The 18,721-nt window shown below is 40.9% G+C and overlaps 1 protein-coding gene across 1 annotated transcript in view; it reads right to left on the reverse strand.

Moving 5' to 3' along the window:
* Nucleotides 1-5,061, reverse strand: part of dap (death-associated protein) — a 13,029-nt gene extending 7,968 nt beyond the window's left edge. Inside the window, exons 1-2 of the mRNA XM_060861326.1 lie at nt 4,853-5,061; nt 2,740-2,842 (exon numbers count right to left, since the gene is read on the reverse strand). Of these exons, the coding sequence (XP_060717309.1) occupies nt 2,740-2,842; nt 4,853-4,907 (158 nt within the window). The 5' untranslated portion in view covers nt 4,908-5,061. The remainder of the gene's footprint in view (nt 1-2,739; nt 2,843-4,852) is intronic.
* Between the last annotated feature and the right edge of the window lie 13,660 nt (nt 5,062-18,721).

Here is an 18,721-nt window from a genome sequence, read left to right on the forward strand (position 1 = left end):
GGACACGCTCCAAAAATTCATTTAGTACAAAATCAACATCACGTCTCTGACTGCTACAATTAGTGAGAGGTTGTGTTAATGCATCGATTAGCACAGAGAAGACATGAGGACAGAGAGACGGCTGACCAGACAGACAAAGACTCACACAGATAAACGACAGAGAAAAAGACAAGCATAGAGACTTACAGACAGAGAGAGAGAGAGACAGAGAGAGAGAGAGAGAGAGAGAAAGGAAGTGTGAGAGAGAAAGAAAGTGAAAGAGAGAGAGAGAGAGAGAGAGAGAGAGAGAGAGAGAGCGAGAGAGACAGAGAGAGCGAGCGAGAGAGAGACGGAGAGAAAGTGAGAGAGAGGGACAGAGAGACAGAGAAAGAGAGAGAGAGAGAGAGAGAATTATTTGTTTTTAAGTTTATTCAGTTCTTGTATAAAGTGTTCATTTTTCAGCAGATGAATTTACACACACACGTTTATTGTTTTATTAACACAGTATTTAATGACAAGTCGATATAATTAGCGCAGCGTTTATTTGCCTGGATGCAGAACCCAAGCTGCTGGCAACAAAAAAATACACCAAGATTAAAAATTCACTCTAGTCAGAAGTCGTCCTTCACTCTGATCTGAGACGGAGGAGCAGAAAACGAGGAGAAATGTTCTTCTGTGCTTCAGAGCGACGTCTGTAGAGAAGTCAGTGACCCCTGAAACCTGATTAAATACGTCTGGTTGTTTGGGCTCAGCAAGAAGCCTCCAACAAATCACTCACGGTTAAACGCTTGTTCGCCTGGAGTCTGACCCTCAGGAGTGTCTCGGAGACTGGGGGACAGGGCGGGTCCTTCTCACCGGGGGGTTTGACACTTCACATCAGCGCTGTAGAGCGACTGAGCTTCACCCTGCTGTCTGTCTGAACAAGTCAGATTGCATGTGGCAGGTTCTCCCCAGGACACCTCGCTCCACTTGCTGCGACGAATGCGCAATTCTTCCACCTGCTCGCTGCTTTCACGCTGAGTATGAGCTCTTTCAGGAGACATAAGATGCTGTGTGTGTGTGTGTGTGTGTGTGTGTGTGTGTTCCTGTACATAAAGCGTACACTGGCATGTTGCCTGAGAGTAAAGCACAAATGCTGCATGACTAGTGATTTATAAACACACACCGTTTGCCGTCCACTTCAGACGTGTTCATCCTTCAACCTGACACAATTTCAAACAGAGGCTCCGCCCCTAAACCAGCCCGATCCCACCTTGACCCGCCCACACGATGCTTCAAAGATTAAACCAGACGACATGTTTATCGCTTTAAACTCAGGAGCAGAAAAAGTGGAGACACGAAAGTGTCACGACAAGAACGACACGTATCGAGATCGAATTAAAGTACGTTAATAAACTTAGAAGTGTCTTAAGACTGTAAAAGACTCTGATGATACTTTTCAACTAAATTTACTGAATCTGTAAAATAATTCAGTTGAAATGTCTGGGACTTTTTTCTGTATATGATGTTACGGTTATCTGAAGCGTACGTCGTTAGTAAAAAAAAAAAAACACTCCACGTGTTGGTGAGAAACTCGACGCTCCGTCAGTGCAGTTGCCTTTTTTACTGCTCCAGCAGCACGAACCAAATGACTGTTACGCATTAACAGGTTTCCATGGAAACCTGCTATTTTTAAATCTAGTAATTTATTTGGGGTATCAGTGCACTCACTCTCACACACACACACACACACACACACACACACTATAATTACACTCAAACCTACACAGGATTTAAAAAGCCAACACTAAGTTCTCTCTCTACTTTCCACTACACCGAGTCGACGCCCAAACCAATAACGGCGACGGCGCTGTAACATTTTCGGCGCTGTCCTGGCATTTCGCACCTCGGCCCCGGACGAGTCTCTGATCTTGGGAAAGCGCGGTAAAGAGCAGGTAAAGGTCATCTTGGTATCTTTGGGGTGTGATAGAGTAATCAGAGCTCTCCAGCAGACTGAGAGGGCGGCTAGCTTCAGGGAACTGATAAGAGCTGACCTGAAAGAGCCGCGCCACAAGAGATGAAGATCAGCAATCAGGCGCCGGGCCGAAGGGCAAACAGTGAGGGAAGGTGAGCTCACACAACAGCAGAGTCAGCGCTTAGGGAAAAGGGAAAAGTGGTGCGAACACACACACACACACACACACACACACTCCTGAGAACTTCTCACCTGTGTCTGAGTGACTCACACGACAACACGAATCATATTTTCTTTGGCTTACTATTGCGATGATAAAGTTTTATAACTTATGAACTGTGGAATCTGATTGGTCAGAATTTTCTATTGCACAGCTTTATATTTTAGCTTCTTTACACTGTTCTGTTCTGTATGTTCTGGGGGGGTGGGGGTGGGGCACGGCGTGTCTCTGACTCTATTAGCTGTTGCTCAAATCGGTCAAACGTTTCAACACGACGTCGTGACGACGCAGGTCACGTCAGGACGCGTGCTAAGAGCCTCCATTTTTATCCTCAGTGTCAATTTCTGCCCAGTATCTGACACCGAGATCCTCTTAGCTTCCGTCCTGACTCTGAGACGTGACGAGGCTGTGCCACGCTTACCCATAATCCCCCTCTCTGATACGCTATAATAAACCGGCTTTCCCTTCTGTATATCTCACGCACGCAGGATCAGAAAATACGTCAAACCCATCAAATCTGATCCGAAAGCTTCGGTGACGGTGAATCAGCGGTGGTTTAGGGGAAGTGACTCGTGATTCGACTCACCTGCAGCTCTCGAACTCTTTACTGTCCTTGTCTTCCTTCCTGTCTGATGTGGCGTCTCCAGCAGATTGGTGTTTCTGGACGATCCTCATCCCTCCGGCCTTCACTGATTCCAAATGACACAAAAGCTAGTTACAATCCAGCGCTGTTTAAAAACTTTAGACTCTCGTGTAGTATCACACACACGGACCAGTCACAGACTCGTGCAGGGAACTGACATAAAGACATAAATACACACTCGACTCTGATAAAACTGATGTCACACTAAAACTACACACTGATTTAGAATCTAAATTTATACAGCTGTGTTTATTCAGTTACAAGTGTGAGAGCTTACACATATAAACACTGACTCAAAATTAACACTCAAAACACTGGCCCAGTGACTCAGGAGTCACCGATCTGAACACTGACTCGGGAGTCACCGATCTGAACACTGACTCGGGAGTCACCGATCTGAACACTGACTCGGGAGTCACCGATCTGAACACTGACTCAGGAGTCACTGATCTGAACACTGACTCAGGAGTTACTGATCTGAACACTGACTCAGGAGTCACTGATCTGAACACTGACTCAGGAGTCACCGATCTGAACTCTGACTCAGGAGTCACCGATCTGAACACTGACTCAGGAGTCACTGATCTGAACACTGACTCAGGAGTCACCGATCTGAACACTGACTCAGGAGTCACTGATCTGAACACTGACTCAGGAGTCACTGATTTGGACACTGACTCAGGAGTCACTGATTTGAACACTGACTCAGGATTCACTGCTTGAACACTGACTCATGAGTCACTGCTTTGAACACTGGCTCATGAGTCACTGATTTGAACACTGACTCATGAGTCACTGATTTGAACACTGACTCAGGATTCACTGCTTTGAACACTGACTCAGGATTCACTGATTTGAACACTGACTCAGGATTCACTGATTTGAACACTGACTCAGGAGTCGCTGCTTTGAACACTGACTCAGGAGTCGCTGCTTTGAACACTGACTCAGGAGTCACTGCTTTGAACACTGACTCAGGAGTCACTGCTTTGAACACTGACTCAGGAGTCACTGATCTGAACACTGACTCAGGAGTCACTGATTTGAACACTGACTCAGGAGTCACTGATTTGAACACTGACTCAGGAGTCACTGATTTGAACACCGACTCAGGAGTCACTGATTTGAACACCGACTCAGGAGTCACTGATTTGAACACCGACTCAGGATTCACTGATCTGAACACTGACTCAGGAGTCACCGATCTGAACACTGACTCAGGAGTCACCGATCTGAACACTGACTCAGGAGTCACTGATCTGAACACTGACTCAGGAGTCACTGATTTGAACACTGACTCAGGAGTCACTGATTTGAACACTGACTCAGGAGTCACTGATTTGAACACTGACTCAGGAGTCACTGATTTGAACACTGACTCAGGAGTCACTGCTTTGAACACTGACTCAGGAGTCATTTATTTGAACACTGACTCAGGATTCACTGATCTGAACACTGACTCAGGATTCACTGATCTGAACACTGACTCAGGATTCACTGATCTGAACACTGACTCAGGATTCACTGATCTGAACACTGACTCAGGAGTCACTGATCTGAACACTGACTCAGGAGTCACTGATCTGAACACTGACTCAGGAGTCACTGATCTGAACACTGACTCAGGAGTCACTGATTTGAACACTGACTCAGGAGTCACTTATTTGAACACTGACTCAGGAGTCACTTATTTGAACACTGACTCAGGAGTCACTTATTTGAACACTGACTCAGGAGTCACTGATCTGAACACTGACTCAGGAGTCACTTATTTGAACACTGACTCAGGATTCACTGATCTGAACACTGACTCAGGAGTCACTTATTTGAACACTGACTCAGGATTCACTTATTTGAACACTGACTCAGGAGTCACTGATCTGAACACTGACTCAGGATTCACTGAATTAAAGACTCTTGGTGTTAAACACTGACTCAGGACTGAGTGTCAGTAATAACTTTAGATGTAAATACCCCATGATTTTGCCCCTGCATGTCCCTGACACTAACACAGTTGCCCCTAACACACAGCTAACAACAACACAAGCTTTAATACCAGCAGGAAGATGTCCAGCTCTGGTCTCGTGCTTCTCCTTCGGTGGCGATGACATGACGGATCTCAAACAAAAATGACAAAGTAAAATAAAAAAAAAAAACAACCCGCGTGTTTGTAGAAAAATCTTTTCCCAACGACAAAAACCCTCAGACTCACAGCAGCTCGTCAACGTGGCTTTTTCCTGCCCATTGTTTGGTAACGCTACGTGGTGACGTTGAAACTAGCTCCAACCAATCAGAGTGTGTTTCGTCCCTACGTAGACACGCATGTACGTGAGCGTGGCTCGTAAACAGAAGTCAGAGCGACACATACGGGTACTTTGATTCGTTTCCAATTTGACAGCGAAAGTGTTGCCATGTCCACAGTTTTAACGCTTCTTTACAAACTTGTTTTCTTACTGACTCTTATTCACAGGCATAAAGAGCAATTTATTATTATTATTATTATTATTATTATTATTATTATTATTATTATTATTATTATTACTATTATTGTTATTATTATTATTACTATTATTATTATTATTACTATTATTATTATTAATATGAATATGCTTATGAATATTATTGTTGTTATCATTATTATTATTATTATTATTATTAGTATTATTATTATTACTATTATTGTTGTTAATAATAATGTTAATAACAATAATAATAATAATAATAATAATAATAATAATAATAATAATAATATTGATGTAATTCATTTTTCTCATTTCTTGCTAAAAAAAACTAAAGGAAGGATAAAGTGTCTGTTTAATTTCCAGAAGTTATCGGGACACGTTTCCTGAACACTAAGTCATAAAAGCCATACATTAGGCATATTAAGACAAGAATAGAGTGAAGCATCACATTTATTTAATTTATTAAATGGAGTTCCTGAGTATCGCATTAGTAGTAAAGTGTAGATTATGTCATGTAGAGTAAGATGAAAATACAGTATGGTGTATGTATAGTGTCACTATTAAAAGGTGCAATAACAATAATGTATACAGTATTTACTGTGACATACTGTACTGGTCTGTCATATAGTGTCCAGGTCTGGGAGCCTCGCTACCGATGATGCGCTGAGCTGTTTTAACCACACATCCCAAGTCCTTGTGATTTTCCCTGGTGCAGCTAGCATACCACACTGTGTTATAGAATGTGTGAGTTTGGTCTCAAAGGAACTGCAATAGAAATTCACCAGGGGCTGTGTGTAGTCTGGCCTGTTTCAGTTTCTGGAGGAAGAATAGCCTTTGTTGTGCTTTCTTCATCACGTGAGTTTACATCAGGTCCAGAGGACTGGTCTGAGTTTTTTGGACTCATTCAGAAGAATTTCTTTTACTTCCTTCTCTGCTGACTCCAAACTTACAGCCTTTCCCATGTCGCTCAGAGACAGAGTATGCTCGAGGACATGCCTTTGCTAGATATTAACTTTTAGACCAGAGACACTTGAAAAATGTTCAACCAGCTCCATAGCATTAGGCAACAGCCTTTTATCCTCCAAAAACACTGTGGTGTCATCAGCTAGCTGCGCAATTTTCACTTCCCTGTCAAAAATAGTAATTCATTTCAAACTTTCATTTTGGTTAACGTCGAGCCAGAGCAACTCCTTGGTTAAAAGATAAAGAAATGGGGATATTGGACATCCCTTTCTAACTCCATGATATATGAAATCTTTCAAAAGTGTCAAAATTCACAATTATAGACCTGTTAACACTCCTATAAAACATGGATATAGTGTCATTAAATGATTTTCCAAACCCAAACAGCTCTAATGTACGAAAAAGAAACTTGTGTTCTGTAGTTTTTTGTTTTTTTTGATTTATAAGAAATCAAGAAAAAAATATAAGACCATCTGAATGTATGACGACGCTTCATCAAGCCAGATTGAGATTCTATAAGTAACATAATCTAGACCGACTTTTATTCTGTTGGCTTAGACAGAGGCTAATATTTTGTAGTCTATTGTTAAAAGAGTAATAGGACACCGGTTGTCAATTGGTAGAAGATCCTTTTCTCATGTTGGTATTAGAGAAATAACTCCCTGTTTCATACTGTAGTAGCTGTTATATCTCCCTGATCGATGCATTCTTTATACATATAACATAAAGGCAATTTAATAACCTCCCAAAAGTGGGCATAAAATTCTGCAGAAAGTTTGTCAATACTGGGTTATTTACCCTTTTTCATTAAACCTTGAGCTTGTTTAATTTCATCTACTGACAATTCAGTATCACAAATTTTACTAAGCTCACCATCAATAACCTTAATACCGAACTTCATTTTCTCAATACATTATTGACAAATGTCAGTTAAAGGTGCGGTGCACGTTGTTTGAGAAATGTTTCAGAAAACTGATTCAATGAAAATGTTTTCTGAAAACTGACTCTGCCAATGAGCAGAGGGGGCGTGTCTTGTCAATATGCGGCGGAGAGTGTTCAGTGCGCGTGTGTGACATTAGCAGAAAGCGATTGAAACACTGACATGGAGGATAAAAACAAAACGCGAAGGCTTACGATAAGGTAAGAAGTAGGACCCGTGTTAATATAGGATCAGCTTTCCAGCGCTGGAGAGAACTGAACGTCTTCTGCGTGAAACGGAGCTAAAGCTTTCACGCTACAACACACAGTACTACAAAAACACACTTGTATTACCATAGTATTACTCATTGAGTTCATTTATTGATAAAAATATCCCCTCGGCCAGCCGCCCCAGCAGGATCTGCCATAATAGTTACCTGGGTTACGTTTGTACGTGTGGGGCGGAGCTAAAACAGGGGTGACACCCATTCGGGTTAGGGGTGTGTTTGTTTTGGTGATTTCAAATGTCAACATTGGCTTTCGAACATCGTGCATCTCACCTTTAAATTTAAAAGTATAAAGATTTCTGTAAAATGTGGTAACAAATTCTGATATATAGTTTCTGACAAACTAAAGAGAGGAAAAAGGAATGTAATGTAACGTTTCGTTCAATTTCCAGAAGTTAACGGGACACGTTTCCTGAAGTCATAAAAGTCATACATTTGGCATATTAAGACAAGAATAGAGTGAAACATCGCACTTATTTGATGCACTGGAGCTTTTTGTTCCAGAAATTCCCATCTGAAAGACAAATGACTTTGCTGTGATGCAAAATGAATCCCATTACAAGCATTTATTGTACAAATGGAGTTCATATTAGTAGTAAAGTCAATAAACAGAATGGAAAGTAAGATGGGGAATACAGTAGGGTGTATATACAGTGTCACTATAAAACAGTGCAATAACAAAAGTGTATACGGTATTTACTGTGACATACTGAACACGCCACTGAAGTCTTTATGCAGCTTCTTCGTTCTGTGTCCAGGAGCATCATCACACTTTAACAGAAAAGGTCCTTATCCAAACATTTGCTACAAATTTGGAAGTCTCTCTGTCAGCATCCTCATTAAAGCAAGAAGAATCTTCATCTTCAGGGCCACATACACGAGAGGAAAGAGAGCACATCACCTCGTACTCTAAAGTCTTCTCCGACTTTTTCTCTCAGTGCACACAGTACCTGATCAAGGAAGACAGTAGTATCTTGTTCTTTTTCACACAGTGAAGATTTTGTTGATGGATCCTTATGGATGGATCTGCTTTGCTAGAAGATCCCTGGTGTTTAAACCAGGAAACACTTTTTTGACACATCGTCAGACGTTGCTGGTCCGTGCTCAGTGCTTTCTTCTGTGGCTTCTTTAAGGTCAAAGGTTCTGGATGAATCCAGAGACAAGTCATCACTTGTGGTACTGAAACACCCAGAGGTCTTCTTCATGCCTTTTGCCATGCTGGATAAGAAGCTGAACTTTTTGGTAGGACGTGTCTTTCTCCTGGCAGATCCTTTTGTAGAGTCTACAAAGTTTGGACAGAAAGAACAGCATGAAAAGACTGCAAAGTGCCAGCTGGGAAGTTTTAATACTTTGGAATAAATCTAACAAATTTAGAAGATACGTATGAACATAAAGAACATATAACTTTTAAAGATTATAAGACTGTAAAAATGTGTGTAGTGTAAGAAGATTCTGGCCTGGCTTCTTAGTGGAGGGTGGTGATGGAACAAGGCCGGGATGTTCCTGATGACCGATCAGCCGAAGGTCTTGGGCAGCAGTCTCAGAAAGAGTGGCCAGGATTTGCTCAATATCAACATCAACCTCAATATCAACATCCGAATCATCCGAAAGTTGTTCTTCAGCTCCTTCTTCAGGTCTGAGACCTTCTTCAATAGATGAAGACTGGTCCTGGTCAAGCGATTTGGGGCACATCACCATGTCAATGTCAGTTTTGTAAGGGATGGAGAGGGGAACAGGGACCTCTGTGGTTGCTTTTTCAGGAGTGTCCTCAAGGTTGCTCACTTCTCCAGAAGTAACAGTGACTTTCTCATGAATGCTTTTAGCCAAGTCAGAGTCAGACATTTCATCTCTTGAAGCCAGAGGGTCATCAAGGTGGCTTATGGGTTCAGAAACAGCCATGATGCTTTTTTCCTCCTCCTCCTCCTCCTCTTCCTCCTCTTTCTCCTCCTCTTCCTCCTCCTCCTCCTCCTCCTTGCCTGTTACCTCAGGTCCAGAAGACTGGTCCTGGTCAAGGGATAAGGAACTCAGCAAACTGAGTTTTTTGAACTCAGTCAGGAGAATTTCTTTTACATCTTCCTTCTCTGCTGACTTCAAGCTTACAGCCTTTACCATGTCATTCAGAGACAGAGTTTGCTTGAATAGATCCTCTCTCTTCTGGATGATGGTACTTAATTCGGTGTCAGATTTGTCAGGGATGGAGAGGGGTATGTTTGGCGGAGCGCTAGCCTTTGTTTTACGACCTGTCCTTATCGTGGCAGATCCTCTTGGGGAGTCTACAATTTGGACACAAGGAAAAACAGTGTGAAAAGACTATGAATGGAAGGTTCTAAATTTCACTCACTCATTTTCTAACGCTTATCCGAACTACCTCGGCGTCTCAGGCGTCATCGGGCATCAAGGCAGGATACACCCTGGACGGAGTGCCAACCCATCGCAGGGCACACACACACTCTCATTCACTCACGCAATCACACACTAAGGAGAATTTTCCAGAGATGCCAATCAACCTACCATGCATGTCTTTGGACCGGGGGAGGAAACCGGAGTACCCGGAGGAAACCCCCGAGGCACAGGGAGAACATGCAAACTCCACACACACAAGGTGGAGGCGGGAATCGAACCCCCAACCCTGGAGGTGTGAGGCGAACGTGCTAACCACTAAGCCACCGTGCCCCCTAGGTTCTAAATTTACTAAACTTTAATACTTCAAATACATGTTTGAAGCTGCAACTGGATAATCTATAAATGTTATAAAATCATACAGAGTTTAGCCATTTAACTTGAATATTCCCTTACCTGCCATCTCACTAGAGCGTGGTGAAGGAACAGGACTTGCAACTTTCTGATGTCTAATCAGCTGACTGTTTTGGGAAGTAGCCTCAGAAGGAAGCTTTTCCTCAGAAGCAGTGGCCAAGACTTGCTCATGATCAACATCTGAATCATCCTGAAGTTGTTCTTCAGCTTCTTCTTCAGGTCTGAGATCTTCTTCAGTAGGGGACGTCTGAGGTGGTGGAATGAAATCATCCGAGACACGCTCATCTTCACTTTTAATCTCATCCTTGTCCTTTACCTCAGGTCCAGAAGAATGGTCATGGTCAAGTTCTTTGGACTCAGTCAGGAGAATTTCTTTTACTTCTTCCTTCTCTTCTGACTCCAAGCTTACAGCCTTTACCATGTCACTCAGAGACAGAGTAGGCTTGAAGACATCCTCACTCTTCTGGATGATGGTACTTGATTCGGTGTCAGATTTGTCAGGGATGGAGCTGGTGCTGGCCTTTGTACTAGAAAGTGTCCTACTCGTGGCAGATCCTTTTGGGGAGTCTACAATTTGGACACAAGGAAAAGCAGTGTGAAAAAATGTGAATAGATGGTTCTAAATTTAATCATATAAGCTACAACTAGATCTAATAATCTATAAATGTTATAAGATCATACAGAATTTAGCAATTTAACTTGAAGATTCACTTACCTGCCATCTCACTAGTGTCTGGTGAAGGAACAGGGCTTGTAAGTTCCTGATGTCCAATCAGCTGAAGGTCTTGTTCATCAACCTCAGAGGGAACAGTTTCCTCAGAAGAACTAGGTTGGTCAAGATCAACAACTAATTCAGGCAAAAGTTGTTCTTCAGCCACATAATCAGGCTTGAGGTCTTGTTCAGTAGCTGAGGTCTGAGGTGGTGGAATGAAATCATCTGAGATGATCTGCTCCTCATGCTCGTCCTTAACCTCAGCTTCGGAGGATTCGTCCTGGTTTTTGGAGGTCCATATATTCTTTACTTTTTTTATGATCTTCATGAAAGCATGATCCTGGGTTGTAGTCAGATGAAGGTCTTGTTCATCGACCTCAGATGGAACAATTTCGGAAGGATGAACCTTTTCAGAAGGAGCAGTGACCTCCTCGAGAGGACTTTTAGCCGTAACGTCTGTCACAGGAGAAGCCTGGAGGTCTGATTCATCTGCAGGTCTGAGCACTTTATCACCTCTATCTGCTGGCTCATGGTGTGAATATTGGCTCTCCTTTAAGTTAATCCTTTGTAGGATACATTCACAAGCTCTTTTCACATTGAAGACATGACTAGCAAGAGTGCTGGTCATGCTGTCAGGAGCAAGTCTGTCAATGTCCTTTTCCGGGTTCAGAGTGTCAACATCGATCAGAGATGCAAGGATGCTTTCGAATACATTTTTCACTATTTCTGTGGAAGTCTTGGTTACTGAAGGAGTTTTGCTCGACACACTTTTAATGCATTCAATAATTTCATCTCTAGATTCTATTAGACTGAAGCCAATCAGAGATGTGACACAGAGACTGAATCCAAGCTCGCTGGTACCTTCTTGCCGACAGCTTCTTGCTGTACTCGTGAACATCTGAAATTCTGGCTGAACTCCGGACTGATCCCGCATAGCATGTTGTAGCTCCTGAGTCTGGGACAAGGCATTCTCTAAATGAACACTGATCTCCTCCATGAAGCGCTCTGTCAACTTCTTCTTGTATGATGCAGACTGGATGTAATGCAGGATATCTCGGGCAATTTTGTCTCTAAGCGCATTGTTCTGAGGTTTCACCTCAGTTTTATCTTCAGCGGCTTTATCTGTCTTCAGTGCATCCCTCAGGTTTTGATCTGCATGCTTTTTCTGTACAGTTATAGCTCTGGGAGTCATATCCTTTACTTCAACCTTAGGTTTGGCTGAAGGTCTCACACCTTCATCCAGTCTCTTAGTCATCTGGCTCAGATCCTTAGGGGTAGACGTTATAAACTTGCCAGGTACCCTGTTGTCAGGCAACTTGATCTACAATCACAGAAATAAGAAATAATTTAGAGTAATGCAAATATAATAAAAGTCTGTAAATTTAACAGTAAAATGCGGTAGAAATGCTACGGTATAAAAAAAAACAAAAAAACAAACGGTTTCACAAAATATTCAATAATCATAGAATTTACGGTAAAATCCTGTAATTTGGTTTACAATGTAAGACCTTATATTTGACAGTTAAAAAACCAGGAAAATATGGTTTAATGTTGTAAATTAACAATACACTGTATTACTTACCATAAAAAAACTTTATTTTGTCTTATACATTCATTCATTCACTCATTCATTCATCTTCTACCGCTTATCCGAACTACCTCGGGTCACGGGGAGCCTGTGCCTCAGGCGTCATCGGGCATCAAGGCAGGATACACCCTGGACGGAGTGCCAACCCATCACAGGGCACACACACACACACTCATTCACGCACACACACACACTAAGGACAATTTTCCAGAGATGCCAATCAACCTACCATGCATGTCTTTAGACCGGGGGAGGAAACCGGAGTACCCGGAGGAAACCCCCGAGGCACGGGGAGAACATGCAAACTCCACACACACAAGGAGGAGGTGGGAATCCAACCCCCAACCCTGGAGGTGTGAGGCGAACGTGCTAACCACTAAGACACTGTGCCCCCTTATTTGATTCAGGTTTTCAAATTTAAGCTATTTAACAATTAGTATAACAGAAGTCTTAATAGTGTCTTAAAGGACAAATGTGAATATTTATCAACTGTAATCTTAATCTATAATCTTAATATTTCTTAAACTTACAGCTAGTGTGATAAGATGATGCTTTCACAGAAATTTCTTAATGACCTCATAGTGTCTATTTAAAAAAAAAACAAAATGTTAATTGAATTTAACATTTAATATTTTTTTTTCATGTTTAAATAAAATTACTCAGTTCTGAGCTGTAAAAAAAATAGGGTTATGAGCCGTAATTATTACAGTGTAAACCTTGAGGTCTGAATTGGATTAAACTGTATTTATAAAGGAAAGGAAAGTGACGTGACGGACGGCTAAGTACGGTGACACATACTCAGGATTTGTTCTCTGCATCTAACCCATCCAAAGTGCACACACACACACACAGCAGTGAACACACACACACACACGTGAACACACACCCGGAGCAGTGGGCAGCCATTTATGCTGCGGCGCCCTGGGAGCAGTTGGGGGGGTTCGGTGCCTTGCTCAAGGGCACCTCAGTCGTGGTATTGTTGGCCTGAGACTCGAACCCACAACCTTAGGGTTAGGAGTCAGACTCTCTAACCATTAGGACACAACTTGTTTATATTTATTAAATTTATTTAGTAAATTATACTGTTATAAACCTTAAAATATATATAATCGTATAACCAAAAACATTTCCACCGTATATTTAAAGGTAAAGTTCAGCAGCTGCCAGTTTTTTTACTGTATTTTTTACAAAGTAGGTAATCATTATCATGCAAAAACGTGTAAATGCGTATTTTAACTACGTCTCCATTGAGAAACACATAAATGACCAGTTTCACCCAGTATTTAAGACCTGAAGTGCTAACATAGTGTAAATAATGATAAATTAACATATTCTCAAGCGTATGCTGAGACGTCGACATTTTCTTCCTGCATATATTTTTTATCTATGATGAAAGCCTGTGAAATTTGTCTTACTCAACGTTTTGACCATAGACGTACCTGAGAGTTACGGACTGTTTCCTCCATAGAGACTTTGGCTCTGATCAGATCTCTCCTGGGCCTCTTTGAGAGAAGTCTTGGTTTTTCAGTGTCCTTTGCTGCAGGTCCTTTATACAACACATGCAGTTAGCTTCGTGTGAATTCGTTGAACACTTAAACGATTGGTTTATAATTCATTGTTATCTGATAAAAGGTACTTTTTCATATCTTACCAGCACCGGATCTTTGACTGCGTTCACCTGAGAGCTTCATGCGTGATCCGTGTCTGCTTGCTTTAATAAAGGGCACGAACTCTTTGGGGTTTGTCGAGACGTCGTACATGCTGAAGACCGTCTAAGATGAAAATGAGACAAACGAAGGATCGATAAAATATTCAACTCTATTATACTGGAATTAATAAAAGATCTCCAGTGTTAGTGTCACTACATGTTTAAGTGTTGAGCTCTGAATAATCCTGAACGTTATTTCTACACAAAACCGTAACTGGTAGTTGTTATGTTTCCGTCAATATCCAAGATGTTTGACTAGACTGGAGGTTTGTTCAGCGGTTTAAAGTAAAACATTTAAACGCGTTCGTTAATCTAGCGCTATGGTTTATTCAATAAAAACACACAACATATCAAAATATACCTGACAACATAAAAAAAGAACATAAATATCACTGAATCCACAGATTACCTGGTGGACTTTCAAGGTTGGAGGTTTACGTGCTAGAGTTTGCTGTACAACACCATTCTGTCTGCGAATGCTACTCGGTCCTGCGGTGCTCATCTTGGACCCTCTTTAAGAAGCAAAAAAAAAAAGTCTCGGATTAACACACTCTTCAGATCCAAGACTTTTCAACAAAATTGCTTTACAAGCTGGGGGTCACGGTGTCTTAGTGGTTAGCACGTTCGCCTCACACCTCCAGGGTTGGGGGTTCGATTCCTGCCTCCACCTTGTGTGTGTGGAGTTTGCATGTTCTCCCCGTGCCTCGGGGGTTTCCTCCGGGTACTCCGGTTTCCTCCCCCGGTCCAAAGACATGCATGGTAGGTTGATTGGCATCTCTGGAAAATTGTCCGTAGTGTGTGAGTGAATGAGAGTGTGTGTGTGTGTGTGTGCCCTGTGATGGGTTGGCACTCCATCCAGGGTGTATCCTGCCTTGATGCCCGATGACGCCTGAGATAGGCACAGGCTCCCCGTGACCCGAGGTAGTTCGGATAAGTGGTAGTAAATGAATGAGTGAGTGACTGAGTGCTTTAAAATCTTTTCTTAATTTGTGTCCTATCACCAGGGCAGAGATTTGTATGATATGACGCGGCTCTCTGACTTCTCAGTAGAAATGAAACACGTTGTACATCGTACTGATTCTCCTGTGTGTGAAAAGGTGTAACGACTCTTTACCTGACCGGAAGCTGCCTTGTAGTTTTCATCGATTTCATCTGATATATTACAATAAAAACACAGATTGTTGATGCAGGAACGTCCTCACGGTGTAACGACGGGGCTTCTATCTAAGATCGATAAAACTTCTTTATCTGCAAGGACTGGAAGTTATAAATCTGTGGAAAAACAAAGCACACTGACTTTAATCCAGATGTTGCGACTACGCTTTCACAGGTTCGACTGCATCTGTAATGCTTCAACATAAAGTTCGCTGGAGTTTCAGTTAATTGGACAAATCAGTAAAATTACTAATCAGAACAACTGAATTGAAAGAAAACACTTTTTATTTAATGAAATAATTAATAAAGTTCAAGTCAATTCAAGTTTATTTGTATGGCACTTTTTACAATAGACGTTGTCTCAAAGCAGCTTTACAGAACATAAACATAGAACAAAAGGTTATTATAAAGAATAATAAAGATTAATATTAGATATATTTAGTTCACAGTGTGTATGTATTTACCCCTAATGAGCAAAGTTGTTAATTAATCATCTTTAAACAGTAAAAGAAATACAGATGTGTAAGGACCTTAGTGAATGATGTATTTACCTGTCGCTTTATTTGAATAGTGTCCATGGAGACCGACGACGTCTAATTCAGAGTTCTAATTCTGAATCCGACGTGACGTCACACCTCTCAATTCTACACCGCTCGCTCCTTGATTCGCTCGTTGATTCATTTTCTGCGAGTGAGTCGATTCAGAACCGAAACGCTTTCTCAGTGTACAAGCGTAGTTTAGGTATATAAAGGATTTAATGCGTTTACATGGAAGTCTTTGTGTATTTCTTTGTGTATTTCTTTGTGTATTTCTTCTAAGTGAAGTGGTCTTCATTGAGAAACCAAGAAAGTGACTCGAATCGACTCATGACTCGAATCGACTGCATGAATCGCATTCTGGAGATTTGGAGCGACTTAAAATGGTTCAATCTACTTATTTATTTATATGAATCATGTGTTGGAGTTTTTTTTTGTTGTCTTTGCTTTGTGATTGTGATAAATTATGTACACATTTATTTATTTATTGTATACATATATCTTTATATATATGATTTACACAATAACACACTGCAGTAATATTTAAATGATTATTGTAATGTTTGTGTTGATTTAAACAATAATTTAGATGATTATTGTACAATAATTTACAACACTACAATAATCATCTAAATATTATATTACTGTATAATATATATATATATATATATATATATATATATATATATATATATATATATATATATATATATATATATATATATATATTATTATTATAAGATATATATATGTACAATAAATATCTCCCCATCCTTTTCCAGCCATCTTGAGACACATCCGGTCTCAGTACTTTAATCTGAGTGGCTTAAGAAGTGATATCTGATATCTAAACAGAAACAAAACTCCTATTCACATCCACCACTAATCTGTTTACTTCATAATGTCCATATTGTGTGATATATTAATATCTTCATTACTAGACCTGAAGATAATTCTTAATAATGTGGTCTATATATTTAAATCTGACCTGACAAAACTTACCTCCTCGAGCTCATTTCTTGGAGATAAAAACTCAGGGTGACTAAAACGATCACACCGCTGACAGTGAAATGATCTGAGCCAGTAGTGAAATTCCACAAATGCTATATTTTATGTGAACAGGAAGCACAGAAAACGTAGGCAATAATAATTGTCAGAAAACAACGACTAGCCATGACGCTGATGATGGGGGAAAAAAATGAAGCCGATCGTATTAAAACATTGATGGACAGGAAATGAGCAGCTGGAGTCTCTCAGAAGGACTGAATTGAAAGTTTCTGAATGACTAAATCCCCAAAAGCTTTCCCACAAGAATAAAAATTGTCACTTGGGATTATTTGTAGAGACTGTTCTGCTCTCCTGGAAGCATCTTGTGCTCTCGTGTAAAAGCCCTGCATCCTGGGAGAACTCTCAGTAATCGGTTCCTTCTTTGTTCCTGGTCGGCGGCGTGTCGTCGTACATCGTGCCAAGCCTGCTGGGGATGGAATGTATCGTGCTCTGTCACTCAGAATCGCTGAGCTGTGGATTATGGGAGATGTGAGATTACTCTCTGTTGGTGGATGAGACCTGTGAATCTACCCAGACTTCATTACAAATGATGGAGAAAGAAACGAGCTGTGAGTATTTTTACATCCCTGGTCCAGTACCTCCGTCATTTTCCCACCATGTGAATGAAAGTAGGACGAATTTTCTAAAGCGTGTGTGAACACCGTATTTCTTTCTCACAGTTGTCCTACAAAGCAAATACTTTAATCTGGCTGAAAATAAACTCTTAAAAGTTAATTAGACTTAATATAATATAATATAATGTAGAACTGAACCAAAAACCTTTACGGTGGGTATTTAAATACAATAAAATATAATTTGGAGATTGGAATTTATGATAAAAGTCTGATGTTGCTTCTTAAATGTCATATTATTCAGTCACATGTCATTCTGTCATTCTCTACAGAGGACACTCCGTTAATAATAAACAGATTTAATAAATCATTGATATGGTTTTGACTCTTAACCCCAAGGTTGTGGGTTCGAGTCTCAGGCCGGCAATACCATGACTGAGGTGCCCTTGAGCAAGGGACCGAACCCCCTGACTGCTCCCCGGGCGCCGCAGCATAAATGGCTGCCCGCTGGTCCGGGTGTGTGTTCACGGTGTGTGTGTGTGTTCACTGCTGTGTGTGTGTGTGTGTGTGTGTTCACTGCTGTGTGTGTGCACTTTGGATGGGTTAAACGCAGAGAACAAATTCTGAGCTGTATGTCACGTCATGTCACGTCACTTACATCTGGGGGGGTTGGGCCTTGGGCTTGAGGTGGGTCTTATACATGCGGGATATGATTGGATTGGATTCTCAGAATTCTTAGAATTTCTAAATAATTTGAGTGCAAAAAATAAAAGTAATGAAAAAGATTAAAATGTGCTACAGGGGGAAAAATATCATATCAGAAAAATAAATGAATAACTGAGTACAGAGACATCATTTTAAAAGTAAATAGTGCTCCAAAGTCTGATTAAATACCCAGATAACCTTTATGGAAGGAGTCTCCAGTACCAGCACTTTAAAATAAATCTGTAATCGGTCCTTCAGGACGTCTTTGTGACGAGCTGTTTATTGTGTTATTAACTTTATGAGAGAGAGAATAAAGAAACAGAAAACAGAAAAATGAATGAATTCTCTGAAAAATAAAGGAATTCTAATATAAGCCGTCAATGAGTTTTTTTATCTTCTACTCGACAAATCAGCGATCTTCGTTACTATTAGCTCCGCCCACATGTCCCTCGGCTCGGGTGCGTTCAATTCATCCAGTAAACTCGGAGTTACGTGATAAAAAAACAAAAAAACAGATA

Source organism: Tachysurus vachellii, chromosome 25, assembly GCF_030014155.1.
Source record: "Tachysurus vachellii isolate PV-2020 chromosome 25, HZAU_Pvac_v1, whole genome shotgun sequence".
NCBI classification, from domain to species: domain Eukaryota; kingdom Metazoa; phylum Chordata; class Actinopteri; order Siluriformes; family Bagridae; genus Tachysurus; species Tachysurus vachellii.